Genomic DNA, 24,791 nt, shown 5'->3' with positions numbered 1-24,791 from the left:
GCAGTCACCGACACCTGTCTACGCCTGTCCGTGAGAAATGCCAAAAGCTCACTTCGGAGTCCAGCATTTGAATCTGGAATATCGCGACAGTGAATGAATGGCGGACTAGACACCGCTTATCCAGGCCTCAAGATTGAGGTTAATGACGTCTGGAAAAACTGAATGTAATTTGAGACATCGAGTCCTTGCCAATCGCAACCTTTTTTCAGTTGTCAAGTGACCGTGCAGGCGGCCAAAATGACTGCCGAAGTGTTGACCATCGAGACCTGATCCCGGCCTTGAGCTGGCTGGAGCTGTTTTGTGTAGGAGAACCAACCCCAAGGTCGCGAAAGGGCTGTACATGACCGGAAACAACAATTTAGAGCACAACGCACTCTTGTATGTTTGGGAATACGAAAAATAATTCGAGATTTGCGCTTTCGTGGGTCATGGTAATTTACTAAACTTGAGAACTTGGTTAGCAGCCGACTAGGCATTGGAGAAGCACTGTCTGTGAAGGGGGAACCCAGCTTGTCAACAAATTGACTGGGCGGTGAAGCTGCATGACTTGGACATATCAATATGGCTCAAGTCAAATCATTCAATGATGATTCCCGGAAAGACATTTCTTCCGATATGGCTGACCAGCGTAAGTTAACTGTCTGAGGAAGAACGTCCGTAGCGAATCCCTTCATCAGTGTCACAGAAATTTTCTTTCCAGCCAGTTTCCACCATCATTTATGATAAACGTGTTTAATTGATACTATGCCATTCGTAACAGTCACATCATCGACTCACTCTGTACGATCATCAGCTGTCCGTGAAAATCATGGCCAGGAATGAGATGCTACCCTGAAGCATGCCGCGATGAAAACAACTACAAATGCCTATATCTCTCAGTGATTCCGCGCCGCTACATTCCCGGATAGACGAAGTGAACAAATATAAAACGCTCTGTTAACTCTTACATAAATGTGATGTTCAGAACTGCAGTAGCAAGATGGTGTTTTGAACCTGGGTCCTGGTTCTGCCAAACTGCAAATCGTTGGATCATTGCCCCACAAAAGCTGAAGCTCCGAGATCGATGGACGGGTCATCTCGGTCCATCTTGTCTGTCTAAACCCTACACCGCAAAACGCTCAGATACAGTTTGCAGATGACTCAGCTTCCGTGATCCGCCTTCCACAAAGCGAACTCAGTTCACTACGCGTTACCTATTGTATGGCGTTCTGCATACACTAATGCACGGGTTGGCCCGTCCACCTGAAAGTGGCTGGCGTACAGCGTAAGACAACAACCTAGAAGCGGTAAAAGATCGTGTGCGGCTGAGACATAATCATCCCGCACTCTGAATTTTCGTTGCTGGATTGGATGGGGAAAACGGGAACTGGAATGATGTCACAGAACAAGCAATGATCTGTGACCTTGAGGTTGCTGAAGTCAGTGCATGTGCCGGCTGTCAAGTTTCTTGGTTCCGGCATATGTACTGTGTACGTTGATGTAGGGCAACGGTATAAGAAAAGAGACATTGAAAATGAGAACTTGAAACTTAAGACAGACAAGAAGATTACACGTCTGTTTGTGTCTCAATCTCCATGGGATCGAATTTGCGTTTATAATTGTTGATGCACGCACTGAAAGCTACTCATTTTGGAGTCAAGGACAACACAAGGTGAAAATGTTGACCATCAAGCCGGCTGTTGCCGTGGAGGCTCATTTCCCCTTGTCTAAGAACTGCCTGAGTGAGTTCAATTGCCGGCCACGACTTAGATCCCCGACTGATAAAACGAGCAGGCGTTGAAAGAACCTACGCATATGACTACATCATTTTCTACCGATGGTTGTCGCCAGAACTTTACGAGAGGGGTCGAGTGATGGCACGTTTGGTTGCCGAGATGATCGAAAAGAAGAGCCGTCGCATATGGCTTGACCAACACCAGATGACGAGAAGCACGGAAGCTGGAGAGGTGACCAAGAGGATTTCCAACACATTCTTGTCCGTGTCTCAAATCATTATTCTCGCTGCCCCGGGCGACTGGGACAGGTTTACGAATCCAGATGATATTCATCGATGGGAATGGGAGATGAGTCTTAGAAGCGGTGAGCGCAAGAGAGAAACAATCTTAGACTGTTCAACGCTGACAAATGACCCTCCAGACAAACAAGTTTGGCTCCTTCAATACGGATTACCAGATGATGGACAGGCATTATCCAGAGCACAATTAGCAGAGAGCTTGGAAACATACTGCCCAACGCTGGCAGAACTCTTCAAAAGCAGGGATGTACACATACGGTTACTGACGATGGACAGCATCGACGTAGTACTCAAAGAGATCGCCGAGGCCGCAAAGTAAGAAACGACGAACGCGGGGTTCGCGGTGCACAGAGTAGACACGTATGTAGCTGTACAATGACATTTGTGATTCGGGGAAACCGGCAGTTCAGCTTAGTTTCTCGATCGTCGCGGTGTGACGTTGTGCCGAAAGTGTATGGAGCGGATAGACGAATGCAGTGAGACACGCATTAGGATGAAGACGGTAATGAAAATTGGCGGGGTGATGCCAGACTGGGGCGAGCATGGCCTGGCAGGATTAAATAAACAATTATCTGCCGGATGCTGATGGACATGCCAGCTTCCCTCAATCACACCCACCATCACCATGTCTATGCTCAGTTCCATGACACCCGGCTCTAGCCATCACGCGAGCCTCGATCAGCCAATAACTTCTCAAGCAGGAGCAATGTGTAGGTGGTGCACAGATTTCTGACTGAGGTTCAAAACGCTGATGTCAATCCAGCAAAAGAAAGCCATGCCATTCAAACTGCTTTTAAGGCGGGCAAAGAATATGTAGTCCCTTGGGGAAGCCAAGAAGAACAACGCATTGAGCAAGCAATGCAAGACCTTGGCTCGTACCTCAGCGATCTTGACCACTCGCTCTCCTATGAGGGCACTGACAAGAAAGTGGTATGGCGCAAGTCCTGCTGGTTTGCCAGTCAGGGCATCGGCCATCCTTTCTTGGACTCTGAGACCGACATTGCCAAATTTGATGGTGATCTCAAAGATGGCCTCACGGGTCTCCAAGCGTTACATGATGCCCGGACTCGAGCATCGGCACATTGTCTGAAGTCTGCGCTCGACAGTGCTTTGGTAACGACTAGTATGGCTGTTGGTATTGGCCTTGCATTGGTGCAGCGATGTACAGTTCGCTATCGTGCTATCAAGTACACGCCTCATGCTGGTGCTCCCGGTGGCATTGGTCTTCATCCAGATGGCAATCTTCTATCTGCCCTCATCACAAACGGGCCAGGACTTCGGGTCTATGACCTCGATGGAACCGTGCGCTTTCCCGGACATAAAGGCACCATCATGATGGGTGGCTCAACGCTCTACCGGTGGGCCAATGAGTTCATCCCGACTTTTCATGATGTTGATATCAGTGGGAATGAAGTCAAAGTGTCCATCGTGGCCTTCTTCAACTTCCCTGACATGGAGACGATACCGAGAACTCTAAGAGCCGATGGTGGTAATTTCTTTCATGATATTCGAAGGATCAAGGAAGATGACAAACTTCCAAGCGGGGAGCTGTCGGCGCTATGGGATGTTATCATCAAGAATCACCAGCTGTCTCTACCTCCAGTTCTTGCAAGTGGATGACCTTATTTCTAACATGGTGGTGTAGCTAAGCTCGAATAATAAATATGTGAATGAACAATTGCTTCACCTCAAGTTTATGTCAACTGATAGACCCATGAGTCAAATTCCATTGAGGCCTCGATTTATTGACAATTATGATGCTGCTCCAAATCCTTGATGCTATCCTATCTAGTCTTGAGCTGACTCATAGACCACAATTTATGATGCAACCAATCATCTAAAGGGCGTACGGCCGTGAGCGAAATAAGCAGGTCGTTTATTTTAATGATTTCTAATCACGTCATATCATAAACGCTCATCTCCAGCAATCATGCGCCGCACTTCCAACATTTATATGCTAAGTTCTCTCCAACATTTATATGCTAAGTTCTCTCCAATTACCTTGGCAATCTTGCAATAAATAGAAAAGCTTCAGCACCATGTCGCAACCAACGAAAATAAAAGCAGTCTTCTTTGACTTCATGGGAACATGCCTCGATTGGCACAGTAGTGTCGTGCAGGCTCTGCCCCCCGCTATTCCCGAAACCTCAGCCTCTAAACTCGCTCTTGAATGGCGGCGACGTTACTTCATCGCCAACAGCGAACGCCTTGCCCAAAAGCTTGAGCCCGAAGACATAGATGACACTCTCCTTCGCGTACTCGACAACGTACTGGAAGATTCACCAGAGTACAAGCAGCTTTTTGATGCGCCGATGAAAGAACAATTGATTACTGCCTGGCATTCTCAGCCAGCTTGGCCAGAAGTTGGAAAGGCAATTCGGTCCATCCGAGAAGATCTTGGTCTGGAAGTCTTTGTTCATGCCAATGGCACAACACGCCTGCAGCTTGACCTAACTCGCTTCGCTGGGCTCAATTTCAACATGCTCTTCTCCAGCCAACTGTTGGGGACGTACAAGCCAGATCCCGAGGCGTACAACAAGGCGCTGCGACTCGTCAAGCTCAAGCCTGAAGAAGTTGTGTTGGTTGCGGCTCACGCATATGATTTGAGAGGAGCTCAAAATGTTGGAATCAAGACGATCTACATTCATCGTTGGACTGATGATGTTGATGAGGATATGGACAAGGTGAAGGGAGAGTTTGGTGCTTATCTGGAGGGGATGGAGGAGTTGCCTGCCATAATTAAGAAAATGCAATCTTGAGGACACACTGGCGTTGGCACGTTGGCAAATCTCAGCTGCTTCATTGGCCTTCTCAGTTTGATCAATGCTTTGCTGAAGGCTCCACGCCACTTCTACCTCGCTTGGTCCACAGTGGAGTTCGACAGCATGCGCAGCACGCATGACATTCGACATCAGATAAACAGAGAATTGATTTAGGAGTACAGAATAACTAAAACTGACCAGTGACAAGCAGCCTATTTCTTAAAAACTCCAATTTGAGGTCAAAGTTTGGCGTGGTGGCGCAACCTAAAACTCCAATCACAACACCAACATATTCGCAAATACGACACGAATACCTCTAAAAATAGCTCCGGTGCGCTGGCGCAATGGTAGCGCGTAGTCCTCCTAAGACTAAGGCTCAGGGTTCGAGTCCCTGGTGTATCGAACCTTTTGGTGGTTGGGTCGTCAGGATGTGTTTGGTGAACTTTTTGACTTTTTGCCTGATTCACAACACTCTACGGCATCGTTTATCAGGGCCTCTGGATTGTGGGGCTACCCTTTGCTGGCATCCGCATGAGTCATTGTTGTCTATGATGTAGGATTGGAAGATGATCTGCCGGTTGATATTGCATCGTAGACTCATGTTGGACTGCACCAGGACTTCGTCGATTGAACACTCAATTGATTCAAACTAGGCACAACATAGCTCATTCAACTGTCACTGATGATGAGGGATATCACATCTTGGCGAATTGGTCACCACTTCGAGCCCCATGGTCTCAGAGATCCATCTTGGCCATGGTTTCTTCTGCTTCCTGCTTCCACTCCTCACGCCATCGAGACAGAGGCGGCCGTCTCTGAACAACATCACCTGCAGCCCAAGTGATACGCTTCTTGTCCTGCTCTTCTGTAACATCGTTGTCAGGGCAGATGATGTAGAACTCGTTCTTCCCCATCTTCTCACACAAATAATCTGCCACTTGTTCCGCTGTCCAGGCTCCAGCTGGCTTCACACCAGCGGGCGTTGCCCTCGTCTGTTAAGTATTGTCAGTCAGTTACTCTAAGTGGGGCAGCGGCTTCTTACCAGACCAGTGTAAGTCCATCCGGGCACAAGCAGATGCACGCTGGTGCTTGCGTCCTTCAGATCCCAGCTTAAATGTTCAGCAAGAGTCTTGACCGCAGCTTTGGAGGCGTTGTATGCTGGATTCCCAGGTGGGTTGGTAATACCCTGCTTGCTACCAGTGATGACGATGCTCGTTGGCTTTGACTTGGCGGCGTCTTGGACCACGGAGAGAAATGTGTTTATACCGTGAATGACACCGAATAAATTGGTTTCGAGGGTCTTGTCTGTTAGCATTTGTCGCACCATATCAGTTTCCAACGTACATCTCTGAAGTAATCATCGTCTCCCCAGGTGCCCCTCAAACCTCGACCAGCGTTCAAGACGAGGAACTCAATACTGCCAAACTTGTCCAAGGCGAGCTTCTTCAGCGCCTGCCAGTCCGAGGTCGATGAGACATCAACCTTGGAGGTAACGACGTCAGAGTCATTGGAGAAGTGCGTCTTCGTCAGAGCCTCCAGAGCTTCTTCGTTATTATCAACGAGCAATATGCGCATGCCCTTACTACGACATATTTTCGCAATCGCCAGACCGATGCCTGAGCCAGCTCCAGTGATCAATGCAGTAGAGCCTGGGCTGAAAACGTCGGTTGGAGACATTTTTGCTGTATTAGACGATGGTTTGGGTCGTGAACAACCAAGGCTTCGAAGCAGGTGATTTTTGTAGTTGAACAAAGGTTATGAAGCAGGTTTCATAGGATTGGTCTTTTATATCATGAGTTCGGACTTAACGCATTGTCATCAACCCGAATGGTCACCCCGCATCAGTGTAGGCTTGGGGCGGGGCATGAGCACATCTGTTAGTGAATATCAAGGTGGAGCAGTACGGTACTCACCTATACACATCAAAATGGCGGAGATAGAAGTAGTCCAAGCCCTCCTTCATGACTTTCATTAACAAAACTCATCATTTCAGTTCAAGACTTCGGGGTAGTCTCTTCGCAACATCACTCCGTAAAGTTATGAATTGTTGGTTATTTTGGGCCATTATATCTCTGGATCTAGCTTGTGATTTGTATCGTTTTGCATTAATCCGTTCAGACCTGTTGTCCTATCGCAATTTCGTGATATCGAGTACGACGTGGGTCGATGACGTATACCTAGAGATGTCGGAGGAGGGAAGAATAAAATCTCGAGCTGCAGTGCTTGAGCGAAAGAGCCCAAGCACACACAAACCTGTATCAGTCTATCATGTCAAGCAAAGTACAGGGACGCAAAATCGCCATCATCGGCTCCAGCGGCCAGGTTGGACGACCGACTGTCGAGGCTCTTGTCGCATCTGGCATTCACACCATTACTGCTGTCCAACGCATCGAAGCAACAAGCACATTTCCACCTGAGGTTATCGTCAAATCTGGTGATCTGAAGGACGAGTCCTTCTTGGCGAGCACCTTCCAAGGACAGGATGCTGTCGTGCTCATGGTGCCTCTCCCTCACCTTGTCAGTCTGCAAGAGTCAGCAGTTCGAGCAGCAGCAAAAGCTGGAGTTCCATATATCCTACCTGCAGAGTTTGGTCCAGACCCTTTGGCATCGAAACTGATCGAGGACAACCAACTACTACAAGACAAGAAGAAGATCCGCGATCTGACTGAGGAACTCGGCGTGAGTAGTTGGATCTCAGTAGCCGTCGGCCCGTTCCCCGAAATGATCAAAAGTGGTCTCTGGGGATGTTGAGAACCGCAGAGCTACGATTTGGACCGGAGCCGTTGGAAAAGTCAGCACGACGAGTGTTGTACAGACTGGTCAAGCTACAGCTGCAGTATTGAGCCTCCCTGAACGGGACTTGTCTAGGTACAAGAACAAAGCGTTCTATATCCCATCATTTCACCTAAGCCAGAAAGAGCTTCTACTAGCAGTTCAGAAGGCAACAGGGACGACAGATCAGGACTGGGACATAGACTACCAAGATGTGATTGACGGACTGAAAGATTGTAACGACAAGATTCAGCAGAAAGATGCGACTGCCCCATTTGAAAAGTTCTTCATCACCCATTTCCGGGAGGGCAGTGGAGGAGACTTTGAAAGCAAGGTTGATATCAGTGAGGTGAAGAAGCTGCGCGAAGTCGGACTTCAGAAGGAGGCTGTTGACGATGTGCTTAAAAGGATTGTCTCATAAGCTGCCCAAGTTCATCGCCTACACCTGGAATGGATGACGGCGAGCAAGGGTGAACAAAGCTCCCATGGCTGAAGGAAGGGTATTATTCCTACCTCGCTATTTAGTACATAGAAAGTGCCGTCAAAGCATTAGTAGGCAATATATGCAGCTAGCTTACTTATGTTTGCCTTTGCCGACACTATCGTCTGTTTCAATATTCTCCAGGACATTATATAAATAGAAGGGGGCGTTTATATATCTAGGATAACTGTAGCATAGAGTTCCTCCTTACCTCCATTACCTGCGTCCCATCCATCGCCCCAGGCCAAAAGACGTCATAGGATTTCCTCAACATTGACATGACCAAAGTTCTCCACGAGATTGGTCAGGATGTGTGACTCCATGTCCTCATGCTTCTTAACAACGCTCACTGGCCAATGACTTCGAACAGCCACTGCCATCTTCGGCTCTGGATCAGCCTCGTATCTATCCAGCGCCATGGAATTCTTCAGCAAGCCAATCTCCTGGGGGCGCATTTTGCCTCGGATGACTCTAAAGAGTGCTTGCGCCAGGTAGTGGTTTCTTCGTTGGTAGTAGAGGCCTTGGGCTATCAGAATGAGAGTTGATCACAGCAGCTCAATTTCTTCTGCCGGTGTATCTTCCTTGATGGCATCTATACTATCATAACCCATCACCATCAATGGGATGACGATGAAGAGGTCCATTGCTTCGAATCCGTGTCGGAGGTAGTACAGCCTGACAAGTGTCTGCATGTTCTTCTTGGAGTCAGCTACTATACGCCGAGGAGACGGCTCTCGAGTCGTTTCTGCATCGTGAAGAGGCTCGAAGATCGTCAATAGTAGGTGATGATAGTACATACTGCGATGCAGTCAGCAACTCACTTGATGCATACTGAAGCCACATTGGACTAAAAGTGAAAGTCAGCACATGAAGAACTTACTGTAGCTGTAGCTGCCCAGGAAGAACAATTCTCCTAGGAGTCAGAGATGCGGGCAGGTTTTCGTACCATTCCTCCAGCCTTTCGCGAAACTGATAGGCCAGGCTAACCCCTACCTTGGAACCTTCTGAGTATGCTGCGTCACAATAGTCATTCATGATGATCCGGAACCGGCTTCGAGCATGGATAACTTTTGCAAAACACATGGATGAAAGCCCGTGATTCAATGGGTATTTAACCCATATTTCGCCATACCACGACGGGTCTTCTGAAGGATCTGGAAGCGGCCATTTTGGTGGCTTCTTGATGAGCGGCGATAACATAAACGAGAAAGCAGAGAGACTCCTGTTGTTAGTAACGGTCGAAGGTGTGAAAAGGTACTTACGTTTCCCAGTTGTACATAGCCCATGCCAGGTTTTGAGTGCCTCTCTGTATCCTCTTGCTCTGATCAACGTTGATGGTGTCGAAGATGCGAAGCTGGTTTGCCAACGCCACAGCATGCACTCTATAAGGTTTCCCGACTTCGTCTAACCCACAAAGATTATGAAACACGCTGAAAAGGATACCTGCCTGGATGGTAGTCATACGCGGGATAGAAGCCTCCAGCTCCCATAGTCGCTTGGCCTCGGCAATGAAGCGATAGGCAAGAGTGTTCGGATTCCAATACTCGACGCGGTTGCTGAAGTCAGGGTAACAGACCTGATAAGCATCTCAGCAATGTTGACAACGCCATTGTGATTGGTATCCTACGCAAGCATATGCAAGAGTTACGTTAACAAGCAGCGACGAACCAAAGTCTTTGCGCCGCGCTGCCATGTCTTCCAGGAATAAGTCCTTGTGAAAGGCTGCTGTGAAATGGTACTCGCAACGGAAAAGTACAGTTAAAAGGTCTCGCATGAGATTGTCGTCGTCACAAACGCTGGTCCACGCAGAGACTTTGACATCAGAAAGCAGAGGATCGAATACCTGCGCTGCGTGAAAGGGCTTCAAGTAAGGGCTTCTCTGCTCTTCGGAACCCAGACTGGCGAGATGTCCGGGTAGGATCGTCCCTGAAGTCTGGTGTTGAGAATAGAGAGAGGCTGTTTCATACAACATTGAGTTCAGATAAGGATTGTTGAGCTCAAACTCTTTGGGCATTTCTGATCTGTACGGGAACTCGTATCGTAATCGTGTCTCGGGAACGACGGCCATCTGAAGTAATGCATTGCCTGCTCTAGCCTGATTGACAACTGATGCGGCGTCCGTCCCGGACCTGAGCCTTTGCAGGATGGCCTGAGCATCCTGATCAGGCAAGTTCTTCAGCAGCCCGACGAGTTCCTCGTAGACACTTGAGCGTTGACTCGAGCCCTCGCTGGTCTCGTGAGTACATCGGTTTAGTGCCTGTGATCGAGTTTCGCCTGGTCGCGCAACAAAGAAGCAGGCGAGTCTGCGCTGAAGACAGCGACGACATGCTGGCCTCTCTCCAGAACACTAACGATGGTGGTCAGTTAGACCCCGCTTAGGATATGAGGCGCCTCGGTACCTTGACCTTGTATTTACGGCATGGCTCGCAAGCAGCCAAGACAGGATTGAGCCTACGCTGTGTTATAGTGCGCTTTGAAGGGGGAGGCGGCGGCCGTGATCCTTTGTCTGCTGGTAACAAAGGGCGCAAGGAACCAGTTCTAGAAGCTGTTGATGATTGTTGGGGGTTGGTCTGGGGCATTGTCCACATTGGCTAGGGCTGCACCAGATAAGGCCGGTGATCTGTTCCGAATAAAAGACCCAGCCTAGTTCAAATCGCGATCTAATGCAGAGATAAGAGCACGTAGCGTGCGTATTACGTATTAGTATCTGGGTCTAGTTTTGTCAGGAAGTGATGAATGAGTGCCAATTCAATTGCGAGACTCTCAAACAGAAACTGTCGGGCGAGACCTGTCTCGGCTGCTGACATACGACGTGAGCCCACAGCGAATTGGCACCAATCAGAGGTGTCAGAGGTAGACGTATTCGTGACGTAAACGCCTCAGATGCAACATTTATTTACTTTGACTGACGATCGAGACGCGCAGGATCAAGGGAGAATAGAGAGAACATGCCGTATATTTACTGCGCTCAAAACGAATCTCATCCGTATCGCGTACAATCTTATCCAATACTCAATCATAGGCTTCATTAGCCTTGACGCGGTTCTCGTGTGGCACCAGACCGTGAGTCGCCCTAAGCCTTAGCGTATTTCCATCTGCAGAAATACAAAAGTTTTCCTTCATAATATCCGGGCTTCCCTTGCCAAATCCATCGGAATCAGCTCCTGATCCTCGATCCGCAAGAGCGAGAGCGAGAAGGTCAGGCACAGACTCCCATGAGGATGAAGTGATGCCTGACCAGATGGACCAGATCGAGTACGCGATGACAAGGAGTGCATAGACGTAAAAGACGGCCATGGCTCCACGCATGGTCAAGCTGTTGTCGGCAAACGCGAACCCAGTCACCCATGTCTCCATCTCTGCACTGAAGAAACGAGCCTTGTCATCGTCTGATACAGCATATGGGCTGCCTCCAGGTCCAAACACCTTGCCGTCCTGCGGCATGAAGCTTCTCCACCACTCGCCATCGGGATCAGCCAAGGTTGTAATGGCAGTGACGTTCGGAGTCGATCGGCCCAAGCCGTTAGCCGCTAACGATCCAAGGACCGCCTCCAGATGCGCCGTAGACTTTGATCCCTTCCCATCACTTGTCCATACACCGCTATTGAGAAGCATCTCATGCATGACTGTCCGATTCGTTCTCAAATCAACAGGGTTAAGATATCTGGCGAAGCTTGGCGCGAGATGGACGCGCTGACCGTAACCCGGGCTTCCAATCCATGAGCCCCCAAGCGCAGTGGCAATGGGCCCTGAGAATGGCGGGTATCCTTTGCTGGCGAGCGAGACTGCGTCGCCACTCAGCTCAGTGGTAATCCACCGTGCATCGATCATACATCCGTAGATATCGGCTGCCTCGCGTGACTTGTTGGATGGAACAGCGACCACGACACCAACAGAGCTGTTAGCAATGACTGGTGCGGAGTCAAACCACAGCACTTCGGGTTTCTTCAGGTCAGGTAGAGTTTCAGATAGCCAGTCGCTTACAACATCTTTTGTGACGTTGAGCGTTGTTGGCGGGAAGGCCACAAAGTCGGGGAACATGATTGTCTTTGCTTTGGTGTTGGTCAAGGACGTCAGCTCACATCTCGTGTTGGTGATCGGCATCGGTGCATTGAGCTTGTGAGCAACCTTTTGGAAGTTGTTGAATCGAGTCTGCTTTCTCTTGGCCGAATCGTCCGCAGCCTGTTCCCAGTGCAGTGACGTTGTGATGCAAGCTTCAGCGGGTCCGAGATGAGGCATTCTGGCGACGGTATGGTTTGGGCTGTTCAGGTTGAACCATTTCTCTCTGACATCCACTACGAGATTGACCAGCGTCGAAGAGTATCCGGCGACAAGAATCTCGCTTGGTGGTCGTCGGATGAACAATCCATTGTCCACTTCACCTGATAGAGGCAGCTTGGAAATGAGCTGGCTATTGATGACATCCCATTGCCAAGAAGGGCACCGCTCATTGCCGGTAATATTACAGGCAGATCCTATCGTGTTGTCTTCCGTCAAGACACCAGGAAACATTTCATCTCTGGTACCATTGAAGTACACGAAACTGCCGCCCGCTCTCCAATCACCCTCCTGTGGCATCATGGCAACAGCGCTGAGCGAAGAGGCGCCCAGTGCCATGATCGTGCAAACAAATACTGTAATTATGAAGCCGATCTTCTTCCAGGTCTGAGAGAACTTCCCCTTGACAATGCTGAAGAACTCCTCGGACCACAAGAAGCTGATCTCGGATATTTGCTGTCCAGCCACTAGGGCGCCGTACGGGACAGACTGGCCGATCGTAAACTCGTGTCGGATCATGGAAAAGACGATGGCGTTGAGTGACAGCACGATGAACATTTCCATGAGCTTCGCAGCAAATTGGATACCGAGTTTCTTCTCGACATCGTAATCAGGCTTGCCTTCGAGTTCCTTGCCGATATAGTAGTTCTTGAAAATGTAGAAACTCAACGTGATAATGCCAGCGATGGCAGGGAGATGGACCAGAGCAGCCAATATTGCAGTGAGGCGGTCTTTGACGATAGGTACCTGTCGGTTCTTCTTCTTTCGGATTGATGCTTCGAGGGCTTGCATTCGCCATTTCTTCAAGATTGTCTTCAGCCTCCAACTCGATGGGTTTGTCTTCCCGGACTGTCCCTCCAGGCTGTCAGAGGAGAATACAGCAGTATTTTTGTTACCACTGGCTGATGCCCTTCCGAAACCAGCATCGTTTTGTTGTGCTAGCTGACGCAATTCATGTTCTTCCGACTCAACAGGCTCGTACTGAGGCTGCGATCTTGGTGTCGATCTCTCGGCCATGGTTCCTCGATCGCAGCAGAATAGACAACTCGTGGTTGCGAGGCCGAGAGGCGGGCAGGCTGTGTACTTATGAACGATGTCTGCCTACCACATCCCCATGCATGCTATCACAGTGGGGGCTATAAGTCACAGGCGGGTAGGGAATAGAGGCTTCAAACTGGGCAAAAATTGATCGTTTGAGGCATGGTCGTGCTAGGAGCGGGATCCCAGTAACTTTTCACTCCCCACTGAACATGGCAGTAAACGAATGTAATATGCCATCGCCAAAAACATCGCAGATAAGTGGGCAGAAGAAAGCCAGAGTCTGAGCCCCAAGCGTACGATAACCACAACTGGCCCGAAGTTGAGATGTTACAGTGCTTGAAGCAACAGCATACTGACGCCTCGGAACATGATGGTATACCAACAATGTGGGCAAAATGCACGACTCCATGTTTCGGAGCACAGCCTCAAACAGGGATCTTACGTTACAGACCACTATTTCAGCCGTGCCAAATGGTGGCAGGACTCGGAGTTTTGAGGCTTTTATGTCAGCTCCGACATCCTATTTGGAGGTGAGTCGCATCGGTTAGTTTTACCCTTGCCAAACCAATCCACATTTGTCAATTTTGTCCAAATTCCTGCTGCTGGACAAATTGACAAGCGTAAGCGCTAAGGGAAACGCCCAGGAACGTGATCCTGCCAGGTGGAATTTGGTAAGGATTGTCTTCGGTCAGGCGCTTAATATTTTTTCTCGCGTTGCACCATGGCTGGGGACGACATCCATATCAAAATGATTAGTATTGCTACCCCATAGCTACCTGATTAGGCACCTGTGCAAGGAAAGCCTCCCCTCCCCCCTGTTCTGTTACAGAGACGGAAGAGGGATGTGGATGCTACTGAGGTGAGAAGGCAGAGGATGGTCTGCCAACCCAAACCGTTATTTGCCTTACTGTATGCCATATCTGTATACCAATGGTCTTGCAGAGCTTGGGTGTGAAAATTTCCAATGGCAACTCTGTAGCCTGAGATGTACCAAAACCAACAAGAAGCTCCTTCCAAGTTATTGAATACCATGCTAACTCCTATGCGTCACTCATCATTGGCGCATCAATATCTTCCTACTTAGGCCAGCAGTAATTCAGCAATTCCTTTAAGTGAGACATGTAACAGCATTGACGTTATTCAAAGCATTTTGTAGATACAGCCGTCGCTGCTTCACAAACCTCAGGTCGAAACAAAGATGTAGCGCACGTGCGTTTACTGACTGGTTCAATCTGGAAAAAGCAGTCAGTCAATGATTGTGAACTGTACAGAACCACTGAACAAGCTTGTGGCTCTTTGTTCAAATAGCATGAGCTTGGCGGCTGTCCAACTGATTAGTCTTCATGTTCAGTAGTTCCTGAATGTTTTCCATGCCCAGCCTCAATACTAGTGCCTGAGCACTCACAGTCAATGACTTCTTTATGCTCACCAATAATAGTATTCGTTCACTCATAAATCATGATAATCCTTCCGATCGAAACACTTTATACTTGTCTCTTGGCCAACTACCGATTCATGTCTCCTGACCCAAAAAAGCATGCAACATCTCTGTCTTTTCCTGAAGAGAGTACTTTGTTTCCACAATTTCAGAAACTGGACCCCGTAATCCAGCGCCTTATCTGGGAATATGCACTCCCCAATTCTCGAGTGCATTACGTCGAATACATACAGTTCGTCCCTGCAGTTGTCAACCCCCAGGGCCGATATCTTAGCATAAAGTGCCCTCCTGTACCCATTGCACTTTCAGTGTCTAAGCAATCACGCTATGTTGCGAGTTTGTACATGACGTGGTTCCCCCTGAACACAGCGTTCAATCTTGATAAGCATGGTATAATACCACATGGCTACTGCAGCCCTTATGATACCCTCTATACCGAGAAAGTATTCCAAGGTAGCAGAAATGGAAACTTGGAAACAATCCTTTCTGGGCTTTGGCATATGGTCTTCAAGTGAATGGCATGATGGACGCTGCGAGTACTGAATTTCCAGCTTATCGAGACTTATTTGCGGGCTTCACACCAAGTCAGAACATCACACATGTCAAGATAAAGGAGGTCGAAGGCTTCGATGAACACCGTGATTGCAGCAGAGTCTTACCAGCCGATCCAAACTACAGTTACGAAATTGAGTTCGATGAACCATACCATGCCACAGCATTTGAGCGAGATCTTAAAGCATGGAGATTTGAGCAGGCTTCAAAGGCCAACAAGAAAGGCAATGGAATGCCAGAAATAAAAATTGCTGAAATGGCTCTTGCTTGCGAGTGTGTTGATGTGAAGGAAAGGATGAAAGAGAAGGTCAAAGAGTTGAACAAAACGGCGATGTCAGACAAGCCGGAGCAAGATTGTCTAGAATGAACAATAGAAAGTATTTGGTACCCAGAAGATTCGATTGCATGCTATGAGGGTGAAATCGTTGAATTGCTGCTTGTACTATAAGGACGAGTATATGAGCTGCTAGATACGTATGAGGAATATCAGAGCTAGTTAGAGCGAAGCAGGAAATGGCTGATATATCTTTCGTACTTGAATACAACAAGAATAATAAGACACAAAAATTGGCAAAGACCAGATTGATCGGTATCGAGAGGCGCCATATATCGAGCACACCCGGGGGTGTTCCATTTGACCATTGGGCCTTGAGCATGATTAAACCTACACTCGAAGCTGGCACCGTATTAATCTGAGCGTTAGTGCTTCAGCTCTTAGCATGCAGGCACTTTCTTTTCAGCAGTACCTACTTGTTCTCAATAGCGAGTTCTCTTATCAACAGCAATTGACTCTTTTCAGCAGCAACTCCTCTTGCCAACGGCACTTACTTCTTTTCGATAGTTATTACTCTGTATCACAAGCAGTCTCTTCCTAACTATAGCATTATCATATTTTTCAATGCTGACAGTTTGACTTTATGCTTTCATGGTTAAGTTCGGGCAACTTGTCGCATCCCAATTGAAACACAGACTCATTCAGATTAAAGCACTGATCGACCGTGATAACACTAAAAGTATATCTTATTAGCACTGGAGGCTATACATTTCGACATTTGTTATTCACGCTCTCTGGCCCGTGTTATCTTGCAACCGTGCTCACTGAAATTAATGAGTAGCAAATCAGCCCTGTACTGCCAGTACCCGTGATTCAACAACAGTAATGCCTATAAAAGAAAGGTTCTTCGACTGAGAAATTTGAATTTCTTCTTTTCTTAAAGCACACGAACGTAACACCATTCCAGCCTTCCAACATCCAAAAGCCCAATCAAACGACTTTAATCTCACTCACGCAAATAAAACAACATGCCTGCTCCGGCTCGACCCAGACCCCCTAAGCCCTGCCCAAAGCCTGACCCTCCTCCTCCTCAGCCCGCCAGAGCCTCATAACTCGGTCGCTTGGGATAATATTGAGATGTGCGGCCGAAGTACTTGCCTTGTGGCAAAAGAACATACTCAAGCAGTTGAATTTTAAGCATATTAGGGATGGAGGATCCGCATAACATAGGTACTTTGCTTGCGAAAAGCTTAGATACTTAAATAAACTTTGATATTGATCATTTGTTCGTGCACAAAAGCCCATTCCGTAGCATGCCAGCTCGATGCCAGATCTTAAGTGTCTCGATGGCTCAAGGTGAAGGTTCGCATTGAGTATCAACAACAAGCTACATAGATTGATTCCATTGCTGACTACACGCCGGACACTTGAACAGTGATGTGCCAAATAAAGGAACATACCTTATGCTGAGCTTTTTGTGACTGAACGGTCTTCGTTATGTCGGCATGGTGTTGATTTCTTAACTAGGTTATTGAAGTCGCGCTGTCACTCACTATGCATCCACTACAAGGACCCCGTATTTCCAGAGCCAAACACACCGGCCCGTTTCCCAGAAGACCTTTCAAAACTTCAAATACATTTCCATCAAAACAAAACCTGAATCTTACGCAGTGGGACAAACAACCAGTTTCAGATAGACCTAATATAACCGTATATGGGAATTTATATCGATGTTCAAGTCTGAGATGCCGTTCTAGCCGTGCACCGGTGACACAATATCTCGCGAAAGTGGTGTTAGACGCACAGAACCCACTGATATGGTACGAAACCCGGCTCTCGTTGCTCTTGCTATAGCAAAACGGCAAAGATTGTCGAGATATGGAGCTAGGATAAAGTTAAATCTACTCCACTGCAACGATCGCTATCGTCGATGCTCAGATGCAAGCCCTCTACCAGACCAACACACGAATCGTAGGGTTGTTTGCTCCATTCTTCTTGAACCTTTTCGCACCTTTTTCGGAATCCCCGAACTATTCTTTGCTTCTTCCGACGAACTACCTGGCAGTTCGGCGATTGATGCTTGACACATTAGTAACTCATCACCCACTTCCCGCGCTGTAACGTGGGATCGGGGCGGCCCGACTCCGACGTCGTGGCCAACAATGCCAGCTACACCTTCCAAGCCTGTATGTCAAACCAACAGATCCCAATACTTTCAAAAGTGGTCGCATGGAACATGGATAACCCACAGTAGGCCCTTTTTTTAGGTAATTTGTCGATGATGTGAAGATTGAGATGATGGCGACATCACTCCGGGGGCGAAACATGGTGTAACAAAACCATCATAAACAAGATATCTAGTCCATACCCTTCAGCGTCTCATCTGTTTGTGGGATCCCAGGCCCTGATACCTTGTTGTTTTCTAGAGGTTACAATATGGGTGAGTAACCTCGTGCCAAATCGAAGCACAACTAATGAGTTGTTAGCAACTTCAGTTGAGGCTGTTCAAGACAAGAGCCTAGCACCCGATCCTGAGGCTAATGCAGTGTCTCTAACCGATAGCTCCTCGGATCGATTACCCCCGACCACCAAAGAGAAACAGAAATTACGGAAGATAGCAGGACGTATCCCATGGGTTTCATATCTTCTCTGCATCGTTGAGCTTGCAGAACGAGCCTCATTCTATGGTTGCAAGACAGTTTTCAACAACTTCCTCCAGTTTCCACTACCAAAGGGAGGCAATGGAGCCGGAGCTGTTGCTAAGAACGACCCCAACGGCCATGCTGGTGCTTTGTAAGTTGGTTCGATATGTGACTGAACTATTGACTGACCAAGCTCAATGGCAGAAACCGAGGCTTACAGTTTGCATCGGCCATGGTTCTCCTGTTCAACTTCCTTGCCTATGTCATCCCAATCTTTGGTGCGTGGCTCGGTGACACCAAGACCGGCCGTTTCAGAGCGATTATGTATGGAGTCATCATTGGCGGCGTGGCACACGTTATCATGGTTGGAGGCGCAGCTCCTGCTGTTCTCAAAGCCGGCAATGGGCTTGCGCCGTTCATGGTCAGCTTCTTTCTTCTCGCCGTCGGAGCCGGTCTGTTCAAGCCTAATGTTGTTCCTCTCATCATCGATCAATATACCGACCAGACAGAATATGTCAAGACCCTCAAGTCTGGTGAGCGTGTCATCGTTGACCCTGAGACCACTATTCAGAGGATCATGTTGATCTTCTATATGTGCATCAACGTGGGTGCTTTCTTCATGATCGCTACAACTTACATCGAGAAGTATGTTGGTTTTTGGCTCGCCTTTCTCCTTCCAGGCATCATCTACATCCTCTTGCCAATGCTGCTCATGTGGCGGTACAAAAGCCTCAAGCGTGCACCGCCTCAAGGATCTGATCTCGATGCCTTTCTCAAGATCGTTTGGTTGGCTATCAAAGAGAACAAGGGCAGGCTTTGGGCTAAGAACTTCTTTGACTCGGTCAAGCCATCTGTTCTTGCTGCGAAGGGCAAGGCAGCTTCCTGGGATAGTCAGGCAGTCGAACATGCTCGCAGAACCCTCTCCGCGTGCCAGATCTTTCTCTACCAGCCATTATTCTACCTCAATAACGGCGGTGTTGGCACCGTTTTATCTAATCAAGGAGCGTCGATGACTACCAAAGGTGCACCCAACGATCTGATTCACAACTTTAATCCACTCACACTGATGGTCTTCGCGCCCATCATGTCGTTTGTTCTATACCCCCTCTTGAACAGATACCACATCAAGTTTGGCCCCATTAGTCGCATGACTGTCGGCTACACCTCCGCCATCATCGGAAGCATTGTCGGTGCAATTATCCAGTGGAGGGTCTATAAAACCTCACCTTGCGGATACCAGGCTTCAACATGCGATAGTGTGTCCCCGGTTTCTATCTGGTGGCAGCTGCCAACCGTTATGCTGGGGGCTATTGGTGAGCTCTTTACCGCAGTCACGGCATACGAGATGGCATATGCAAGGGCGCCTGAGGGTATGAAGTCTACTGTTGTTGCCATCAACTTGGCTATGCAGGCTCTGTCTTCGGCGTTGGCTCAGATCTTGATTCCTTCGATCAAAGATCCCAATCTTATCGTAAGTGTGGTTGTCCTAACTCTGGTCACTAGCTAACATAGTCTTCAAAGTGGGCGTGGGCTGCTCCTGGAATTGCTCTCCTCGTCCAGACCATCATCTTTTGGGTTCGACATCACCATGTGAATGATGAGAAGTTCCTGCTACGTGAGTCTTTTGAAGAAGGTGAATTCTCAGTTGCGGAAAAGAAATAGATTACTTTGGAGTATTTGAGCACAGTGAGCTCAAGCCAGCTTGAAAGTGTCTCGCCTCATGCTGGCAGCGGCGTGGTTTCCACCTGAATCGACTGGCGATTAGCCCCAAGTGGATTCTATATATAAATATATCGTTGTATCGAGCGTTAATTTCTTGCCGTTCTATACTTCTGTGATTGATCGACGTGAAACTGGCCACGGCTCCAGATTGAAGTTTCCAACAAAGTTACATGGATGTCGTTAGGTCATTGTGGTTAGACAAATTCCCAGCCGACTTTTGATGGGTCTGTAAATCCTTAAAGACGAAGCTACATCATTTCTTTAGGCCTGGAGACCACTAGTCGTTCCAATTAGCAAATACCGTCGGACATCGGAAGTCCTTTGGTGCGTCATATCCCTGCAAGCTGAGTCTGCTGTGACCCTTCAAGTCTCAGTGAGACGATCTTAGTCCTAATGGCTCGAAAATGGAAAGACAGCTTCCTAGTATCGTCAGCACTTGTCTATTTAGGGTCGACGAAGTCATCAGTCGGCTTGACATTCACAATCCAATGCAACGCTCTGGGATCCCTGGAGATGAAGTCCGTAGGAGTATAGCATAGTCTTTGTCATCCGCTTTTGCTATTTAAGTAAGACTCATTCATGCCCGTGGAGTAGCCGTGGTAAATTTCGAGAAACCTGCACTGCAGATACGCCATCTCACCTAGTTCAACATGACAACTACGACGCCATCTCTGACTAGCCTCGCCGAAGCTGCATCACAAGCAGCGACAGCTTTGGCAGCGAAGCTTGAGAAAGGCGGATTTCCTGCTCCGTCTTTTGAACAAGATGGCCTCGCCGACTACCCAAAGGATCCTGATATCATTGGTCTTCGCATGCAACTACTCGATGCCACCATTGACCTCTATCGCCTTGCTCTTGGGCCGACTGATTCATCCTTTATGGGTCCTCTTCTTGTTCGTGGAATCTATATCCACCTTGCGAAAGGCAGAACTGATAGCTGATATACAGGCATTCCATGATGCATCTGTCACAAACATCCTGAATCAATTCAACTTCTGGAACGCTGTACCAATCGACGGGTCGGCGACATATGCTGAAATCACTGCTCGGGTTAAACTTCCAGAAAGTATCGTGCGCCGCGTCCTCAAGTATGCTATCTCGATTCGGATCTTTGCCAGTGCCAACGATCAGCCTGATAGCGTTTGTCATACTTCTATATCTGCTCTTCCTGCCCGGAATCGTCTGTATCAGAATTGGCTTCGACATCTGTTGGAGGAGGCCGGTCCTGGTTCACTTCACGTTGCAGAGTCACTCTGGAAGTTCAGCAGCGGCAAACAGGAGCCTAGTCAGGAACCAGCTGAAAGCGGCTTTTCCTTAGCTAATATTGACAAATTGGATAAGCCTCAGACGTTCTGGGACTATGTCAATCGCGAAGCCGAAGGCAAGCCGAAAGGCTGGCGTAGTGCAAGATTCGCCGAGTGCATGCAAGTGGCAGCATCGGCCTCTGTCATCAAGACTGATGACTTGCTAAAGTCGGCTTATGACTGGAATAAGCTTGGTGAAGCTACTGTGGTTGATGTAAGTCACTGTAAAGAGCTGCACTCGCTCAAGTTTACTGACATCTCTCAGATTGGCGGTTCTAGTGGGCATGACTCTACTACCATTGCTCAGGCGTTCCCTAACTTGAAGTTCATTGTCCAAGATCTTCTTCAACTTCGGACCTCTTTCGATGAGCAAGTACCTGCCGAGATCAAGTCTCGGGTCAAGTTTGAGCCGCACGATTTCTTGCAAGCCCAAAACACCCAAGGCGACTTTTATATGCTCAAGATGGTTCTTCATGACTGGCCTGACGAGTATGCGGCAAATATCCTCAGACATCTGGTACCGCACCTTGAGTGTGGCTCACGAGTCGTTCTCGTTGAAGCTGTGGCTCCTCCGGACACAGCCGCACTTCCGTTTGCAACGCTGAGTCATATGCTCAATGCGGCAGACATGCACATGTTGCAGTTCTTCAACTCTCAGGAGCGCAGCTTGCAGGACTGGACCAATCTGCTCGCAAAGACAGATGAGCGGTTGACTTTCACGTATGTGTCTGAAGTTCCTGGATCTGTGCACCAGTTCCTTGAAGTTGGACTTCGTACATAGAGACCAGTAGACCTAAATTGCCTAGTATGGGATCGATCATAGAGATCAATCCATTGTGCGGGGACTTGCTGGAATCCTTACATACCTGTCAGTAGGAAATAAGTTCAAGATCATTATCCCCTCGGTGTCCTAAATATTGCTGGTAAATTCTAAGTTGCAGCGAGGAAGTTGGTTGTTAGCATGCGGTGATGAAGAAAAAAGAACGATTCTAGGTTATTGTGTCAATATGCAAAAAGTGAGATTCCACATCTGGGAATCAAGGAATTGATGCGGTTTGTGTGGATCGAACACACGACCTTCAGATATCGGTGATGAAGTTTGGCTTCAGTCTGACGCTCTCCCAACTGAGCTAAACCCGCGACTTGCGATTATGTCATAGTGCTTGGGATATGAGTATATGATTGTAGATCTCGATAAGAAAGCTCCAGTAGCTCTTGGTAGGAGGTGTTCAGACATATGAAGACTGATTATGAGAGTTCTGACAAGTATTGTTGTTATCGCGAGTATGGCTGTATCAATAGTAGATCAGAAATCGCTGGTAAAGCATAAGATCATTCAGAGACAAGTGCCAGGCATAATCATTTCGTCGTTCAAATTCTCTTCAGCTAATATACGAGGTCTACAACAAAGGTGTTTCAAACTGAGCTACCCGTAAACATACGATTTCCAACAAATACGCCGCATAATCGCGTAAACTATAGATCTTAATTTCGTCTCTACTCGTTGTCCCTGACATCGATGACAGTCGACTTGAACTTCCTTGCAGGGACTTTGCGTTTGAACAAGATATCAGTCTCACGGTATGATCGATCCTTCAGCTCAGGAAGGAAGAAGTAGGCCGAGACGAAGCAAACAACTGCAGTGCCTCCCCAGACATAGCCACACTTGCCACCAAGATTCCACCCGGTAGGGTTCAGGAGTCTTGAAGCCAGGTAGATCATGGGGATCTCGGCAATGTAGTAGGCAGCACGACCAACACCAGTGCTCAGAGCACGAAGTCGGACAGACGAGGTCTCGGCGATGATTGTGTACGAGATAGGTCCAAGACTACCAGCATAGACGAAGGATATCAATATTCCAAGCACAGCTTGTGTGTAGTTGGTGGCGGTGGTCTGGTGGATTGTGGCGACGATGCCGAGGATGAACAAGAAGGCGACATTGATGATTGTTCCCAAGAGGTAGATAGTACGGCGGCCGAAAGAACTGGTGATGGGGAGAGACAAGATGTTGGCAACGAACTGGAGGCATGAGTTGATGAGGTTAAGCTGGAACGCACGTTCGGTTGAGACGCCAGCTCCTAGAGTTGAGGTTAGCAAAGCAGTTTGCGGGAACGATCATGGGTGAAACTTACGTTCGAAGAAGAAAGTGGCTTGGTTAGCGATCAAGTTACCGGCGAAGTTCTGGGAGGCATAGATCAAGCAAGTAATGATTGTTCGTCTCAAGTCGGTACCCTTGACGAGGTCGAGCAGAGAAGGGTTGCCACCCTCCTGCTCCTCAATCTCGACAGTACGCTCCATCATGGCAAGCTTCTGGTGAGCTACCTCCTTGTCATCGCTTCCGAGGCGCTGAATCGAGCGCAGTGCCTCATCTTTGCGACCTTTACGAATGAGCCACCATGGAGACTCGGGAGAGAGAAACACGAGAATCAAGAGAGGGGTCTGCAGGCAAAATATTAGAGGCAGGGGATAATTGACAAGTCTGAGAATCACTTACGGGGAAAAGCCATTGCAAAGCGAGAGGCACACGCCAAGCCCACTGATCATTTCTCTTATTGTAGGCATAAGTAGCACCAGCCACGATGATGGATCCGATAGACCAACTCATCTGCAGAGTCGCTGTACAAGCACCACGGAGCGCAAGGGGTACGATCTCAGAAGCGTAGGCAGGGGAGTTGGCAATGAAGAAACCCCACGGTACCCCTTCCAGTGCTTGTCCGACGACAAGGAGCTCCAACGAGTTGGCCTATAAGTCCGGTTAGGTGCCGTCTGGGGACGGGGTAGGTTGACGACTTACAAAAAATGAGATGAAGATGGTCGCATTCATGAGCATCAGGGCAAATATTGTTGTCCATCGGTAACCAAACTTATTGGTGATAGGTCCGGCAAGGAAGACACCCACGAAAGCACCACATTGTCCTGCTTGGAAGAGAGCACTCTGCCATCTTGTTGGAATGGTCCAGCCTGAACCCTCGACGTGGACTCCGTAGTGTTTCTGGAAGGCGGGCAGAGCGACAAAGTTTCCGTTCAGAAACATATCGAACGATTCCATGACCTGGTTGAACAAACGTCAGTGGCCGTTTAGAGATGAGGACTCTTGTCATTGACTCACAATGGTAAAGCACATGATGAAGGCCCAGAAGCAAGCCCAAGGATGGGCCTTCGCGGCAGCCCAAACACCCTGCTCATGCTCGCGCTGTTCAGCATCAAAGGCATCATGCATAAGATCATTGTTCTTCAAGACTTCGTTATGGTCAAAGTCGGCATGACCAAGCTCCTCCTTTGGCTTGAGAATCTGTTCAGACATATTGGCAATTGGCCTGCAGTTGCATCTGCCAAGATAGTCATCGGAAGCCCAGAAAGCTGGTGACGGCTAATGTAATTATACATAATCTCTTAGCACGACTCTCCGCATTCTGGCTCAAACCTTCTCTCAAGCAAATAGGTGGAGTTGTGGAGTTCTCCGTAAGATACTGTCCTTGTTATTCTTTGCATCCTATAGGTGCGCGTAATG

General features: G+C 48.3%; 12 protein-coding genes and 2 non-coding genes across 15 annotated transcripts; 8 read left to right on the top strand and 6 right to left on the bottom strand.

Annotated features, from left to right (window-relative positions):
* Positions 1-1,657: 1,657 nt before the first annotated feature.
* Positions 1,658-2,333, top strand: FVEG_16929 (hypothetical protein; the record flags this gene model as incomplete). Its single annotated transcript, XM_018906165.1, has 3 exons — positions 1,658-1,721; positions 1,774-2,079; positions 2,137-2,333. The coding sequence occupies 3 exons, from the start codon at positions 1,658-1,660 to the stop codon at positions 2,331-2,333; spliced, it is 567 nt and encodes a 188-aa protein (XP_018758324.1).
* Positions 2,334-2,639: 306 nt separating this feature from the next.
* Positions 2,640-3,634, top strand: FVEG_10945 (hypothetical protein; the record flags this gene model as incomplete). The annotated part of the gene is made up of 2 exons (XM_018900108.1): positions 2,640-2,724; positions 2,778-3,634. The coding sequence occupies 2 exons, from the start codon at positions 2,640-2,642 to the stop codon at positions 3,632-3,634; spliced, it is 942 nt and encodes a 313-aa protein (XP_018758325.1).
* Positions 3,635-3,943: 309 nt separating this feature from the next.
* Positions 3,944-5,032, top strand: FVEG_10946 (haloacid dehalogenase, type II). Its single transcript, XM_018900109.1, has one exon. It carries the CDS (start codon positions 4,054-4,056, stop codon positions 4,771-4,773), a length of 720 nt encoding a protein of 239 aa, XP_018758326.1. The 5' UTR covers positions 3,944-4,053; the 3' UTR covers positions 4,774-5,032.
* A 74-nt stretch (positions 5,033-5,106) lies between these two features.
* Positions 5,107-5,178, top strand: FVEG_16930. The gene has a single exon. It is a non-coding gene; the product is annotated as a tRNA-Arg (tRNA).
* Positions 5,179-5,282: 104 nt separating this feature from the next.
* FVEG_10947 (hypothetical protein) lies at positions 5,283-6,579 on the bottom strand. Its single transcript, XM_018900110.1, has 3 exons — positions 6,121-6,579; positions 5,819-6,076; positions 5,283-5,768 (listed from the first exon to the last, which is right to left on the bottom strand). The coding sequence occupies exons 1-3, from the start codon at positions 6,451-6,453 to the stop codon at positions 5,514-5,516; spliced, it is 846 nt and encodes a 281-aa protein (XP_018758327.1). The 5' UTR covers positions 6,454-6,579; the 3' UTR covers positions 5,283-5,513.
* Positions 6,580-6,768: 189 nt separating this feature from the next.
* Positions 6,769-8,244, top strand: FVEG_10948 (hypothetical protein). The gene has a single exon (XM_018900111.1). It carries the CDS (start codon positions 7,045-7,047, stop codon positions 7,525-7,527), a length of 483 nt encoding a protein of 160 aa, XP_018758328.1. The 5' UTR covers positions 6,769-7,044; the 3' UTR covers positions 7,528-8,244.
* A 39-nt stretch (positions 8,245-8,283) lies between these two features.
* Positions 8,284-8,484, bottom strand: FVEG_16931 (hypothetical protein; the record flags this gene model as incomplete). Its single annotated transcript, XM_018906166.1, has 1 exon — positions 8,284-8,484. The coding sequence occupies one exon, from the start codon at positions 8,482-8,484 to the stop codon at positions 8,284-8,286; it is 201 nt and encodes a 66-aa protein (XP_018758329.1).
* Positions 8,485-8,574: 90 nt separating this feature from the next.
* On the bottom strand, positions 8,575-10,617 carry FVEG_16932 (hypothetical protein; the record flags this gene model as incomplete). The annotated part of the gene is made up of 5 exons (XM_018906167.1): positions 8,575-8,827; positions 8,910-9,248; positions 9,292-9,605; positions 9,657-10,376; positions 10,429-10,617. 5 exons carry the CDS (start codon positions 10,615-10,617, stop codon positions 8,575-8,577), a joined length of 1,815 nt encoding a protein of 604 aa, XP_018758330.1.
* Positions 10,618-10,912: 295 nt separating this feature from the next.
* FVEG_10950 (hypothetical protein) lies at positions 10,913-13,324 on the bottom strand (the record flags this gene model as incomplete). Its single annotated transcript, XM_018900112.1, has 1 exon — positions 10,913-13,324. One exon carries the CDS (start codon positions 13,322-13,324, stop codon positions 11,042-11,044), a length of 2,283 nt encoding a protein of 760 aa, XP_018758331.1. The 3' UTR covers positions 10,913-11,041.
* Positions 13,325-15,309: 1,985 nt separating this feature from the next.
* FVEG_16933 (hypothetical protein) lies at positions 15,310-15,705 on the top strand (the record flags this gene model as incomplete). The annotated part of the gene is made up of 1 exon (XM_018906168.1): positions 15,310-15,705. One exon carries the CDS (start codon positions 15,310-15,312, stop codon positions 15,703-15,705), a length of 396 nt encoding a protein of 131 aa, XP_018758332.1.
* A 2,251-nt stretch (positions 15,706-17,956) lies between these two features.
* Positions 17,957-20,076, top strand: FVEG_10951 (hypothetical protein). 2 transcript variants are annotated; one of them, XM_018900113.1, is made up of 4 exons: positions 17,957-18,052; positions 18,099-18,405; positions 18,459-19,725; positions 19,776-20,076. In XM_018900113.1, the coding sequence occupies exons 1-4, from the start codon at positions 18,049-18,051 to the stop codon at positions 19,914-19,916; spliced, it is 1,719 nt and encodes a 572-aa protein (XP_018758333.1). In that variant the 5' UTR covers positions 17,957-18,048; the 3' UTR covers positions 19,917-20,076. The 2 variants fall into 2 exon arrangements, with proteins under 2 accessions (XP_018758333.1, XP_018758334.1); XM_018900114.1 differs by having other exon boundaries at positions 17,957-18,405.
* Positions 20,077-20,626: 550 nt separating this feature from the next.
* On the top strand, positions 20,627-22,061 carry FVEG_10952 (hypothetical protein; the record flags this gene model as incomplete). Its single annotated transcript, XM_018900115.1, has 3 exons — positions 20,627-20,869; positions 20,925-21,494; positions 21,546-22,061. The coding sequence occupies 3 exons, from the start codon at positions 20,627-20,629 to the stop codon at positions 22,059-22,061; spliced, it is 1,329 nt and encodes a 442-aa protein (XP_018758335.1).
* Positions 22,062-22,329: 268 nt separating this feature from the next.
* On the bottom strand, positions 22,330-22,420 carry FVEG_16934. The gene has a single exon. It is a non-coding gene; the product is annotated as a tRNA-Phe (tRNA).
* A 357-nt stretch (positions 22,421-22,777) lies between these two features.
* On the bottom strand, positions 22,778-24,609 carry FVEG_10953 (MFS transporter, SP family, general alpha glucoside:H+ symporter; the record flags this gene model as incomplete). The annotated part of the gene is made up of 5 exons (XM_018900116.1): positions 24,390-24,609; positions 24,075-24,332; positions 23,775-24,023; positions 23,413-23,719; positions 22,778-23,358 (listed from the first exon to the last, which is right to left on the bottom strand). The coding sequence occupies exons 1-5, from the start codon at positions 24,582-24,584 to the stop codon at positions 22,778-22,780; spliced, it is 1,590 nt and encodes a 529-aa protein (XP_018758336.1). The 5' UTR covers positions 24,585-24,609.
* Positions 24,610-24,791: the final 182 nt, after the last annotated feature.

Source organism: Fusarium verticillioides, chromosome 11 (genome assembly GCF_000149555.1).
Source record: "Fusarium verticillioides 7600 chromosome 11, whole genome shotgun sequence".
NCBI classification, from domain to species: domain Eukaryota; kingdom Fungi; phylum Ascomycota; class Sordariomycetes; order Hypocreales; family Nectriaceae; genus Fusarium; species Fusarium verticillioides.
The sequence above is the reverse complement of the archived record's forward strand: the minus strand, read 5'-3'. Positions and strand labels throughout refer to the sequence as shown.

What these genes read in the sequence shown, in the direction of transcription:
- FVEG_10951 (XM_018900113.1), top strand. An exon ending in AACGGCCATGCTGGTGCTTT is followed by an intron (nt 18,406 to 18,458) that starts GTAAGTTGGTTC and finishes GCTCAATGGCAG; the next exon opens with AAACCGAGGCTTACAGTTTG. An exon ending in TCAAAGATCCCAATCTTATC is followed by an intron (nt 19,726 to 19,775) that starts GTAAGTGTGGTT and finishes TAGTCTTCAAAG; the next exon opens with TGGGCGTGGGCTGCTCCTGG.
- FVEG_10946 (XM_018900109.1), top strand. Translation starts at nt 4,054, where the DNA reads ATGTCGCAACCAACGAAAATAAAAGCAGTCTTCTTTGACTTCATGGGA.
- FVEG_10947 (XM_018900110.1), bottom strand. Translation starts at nt 6,453, where the DNA reads ATGTCTCCAACCGACGTTTTCAGCCCAGGCTCTACTGCATTGATCACT. An exon ending in ACGATGATTACTTCAGAGAT is followed by an intron (nt 6,077 to 6,120) that starts GTACGTTGGAAA and finishes CTAACAGACAAG; the next exon opens with ACCCTCGAAACCAATTTATT. An exon ending in GATGGACTTACACTGGTCTG is followed by an intron (nt 5,769 to 5,818) that starts GTAAGAAGCCGC and finishes AATACTTAACAG; the next exon opens with ACGAGGGCAACGCCCGCTGG.
- FVEG_10948 (XM_018900111.1), top strand. Translation starts at nt 7,045, where the DNA reads ATGTCAAGCAAAGTACAGGGACGCAAAATCGCCATCATCGGCTCCAGC.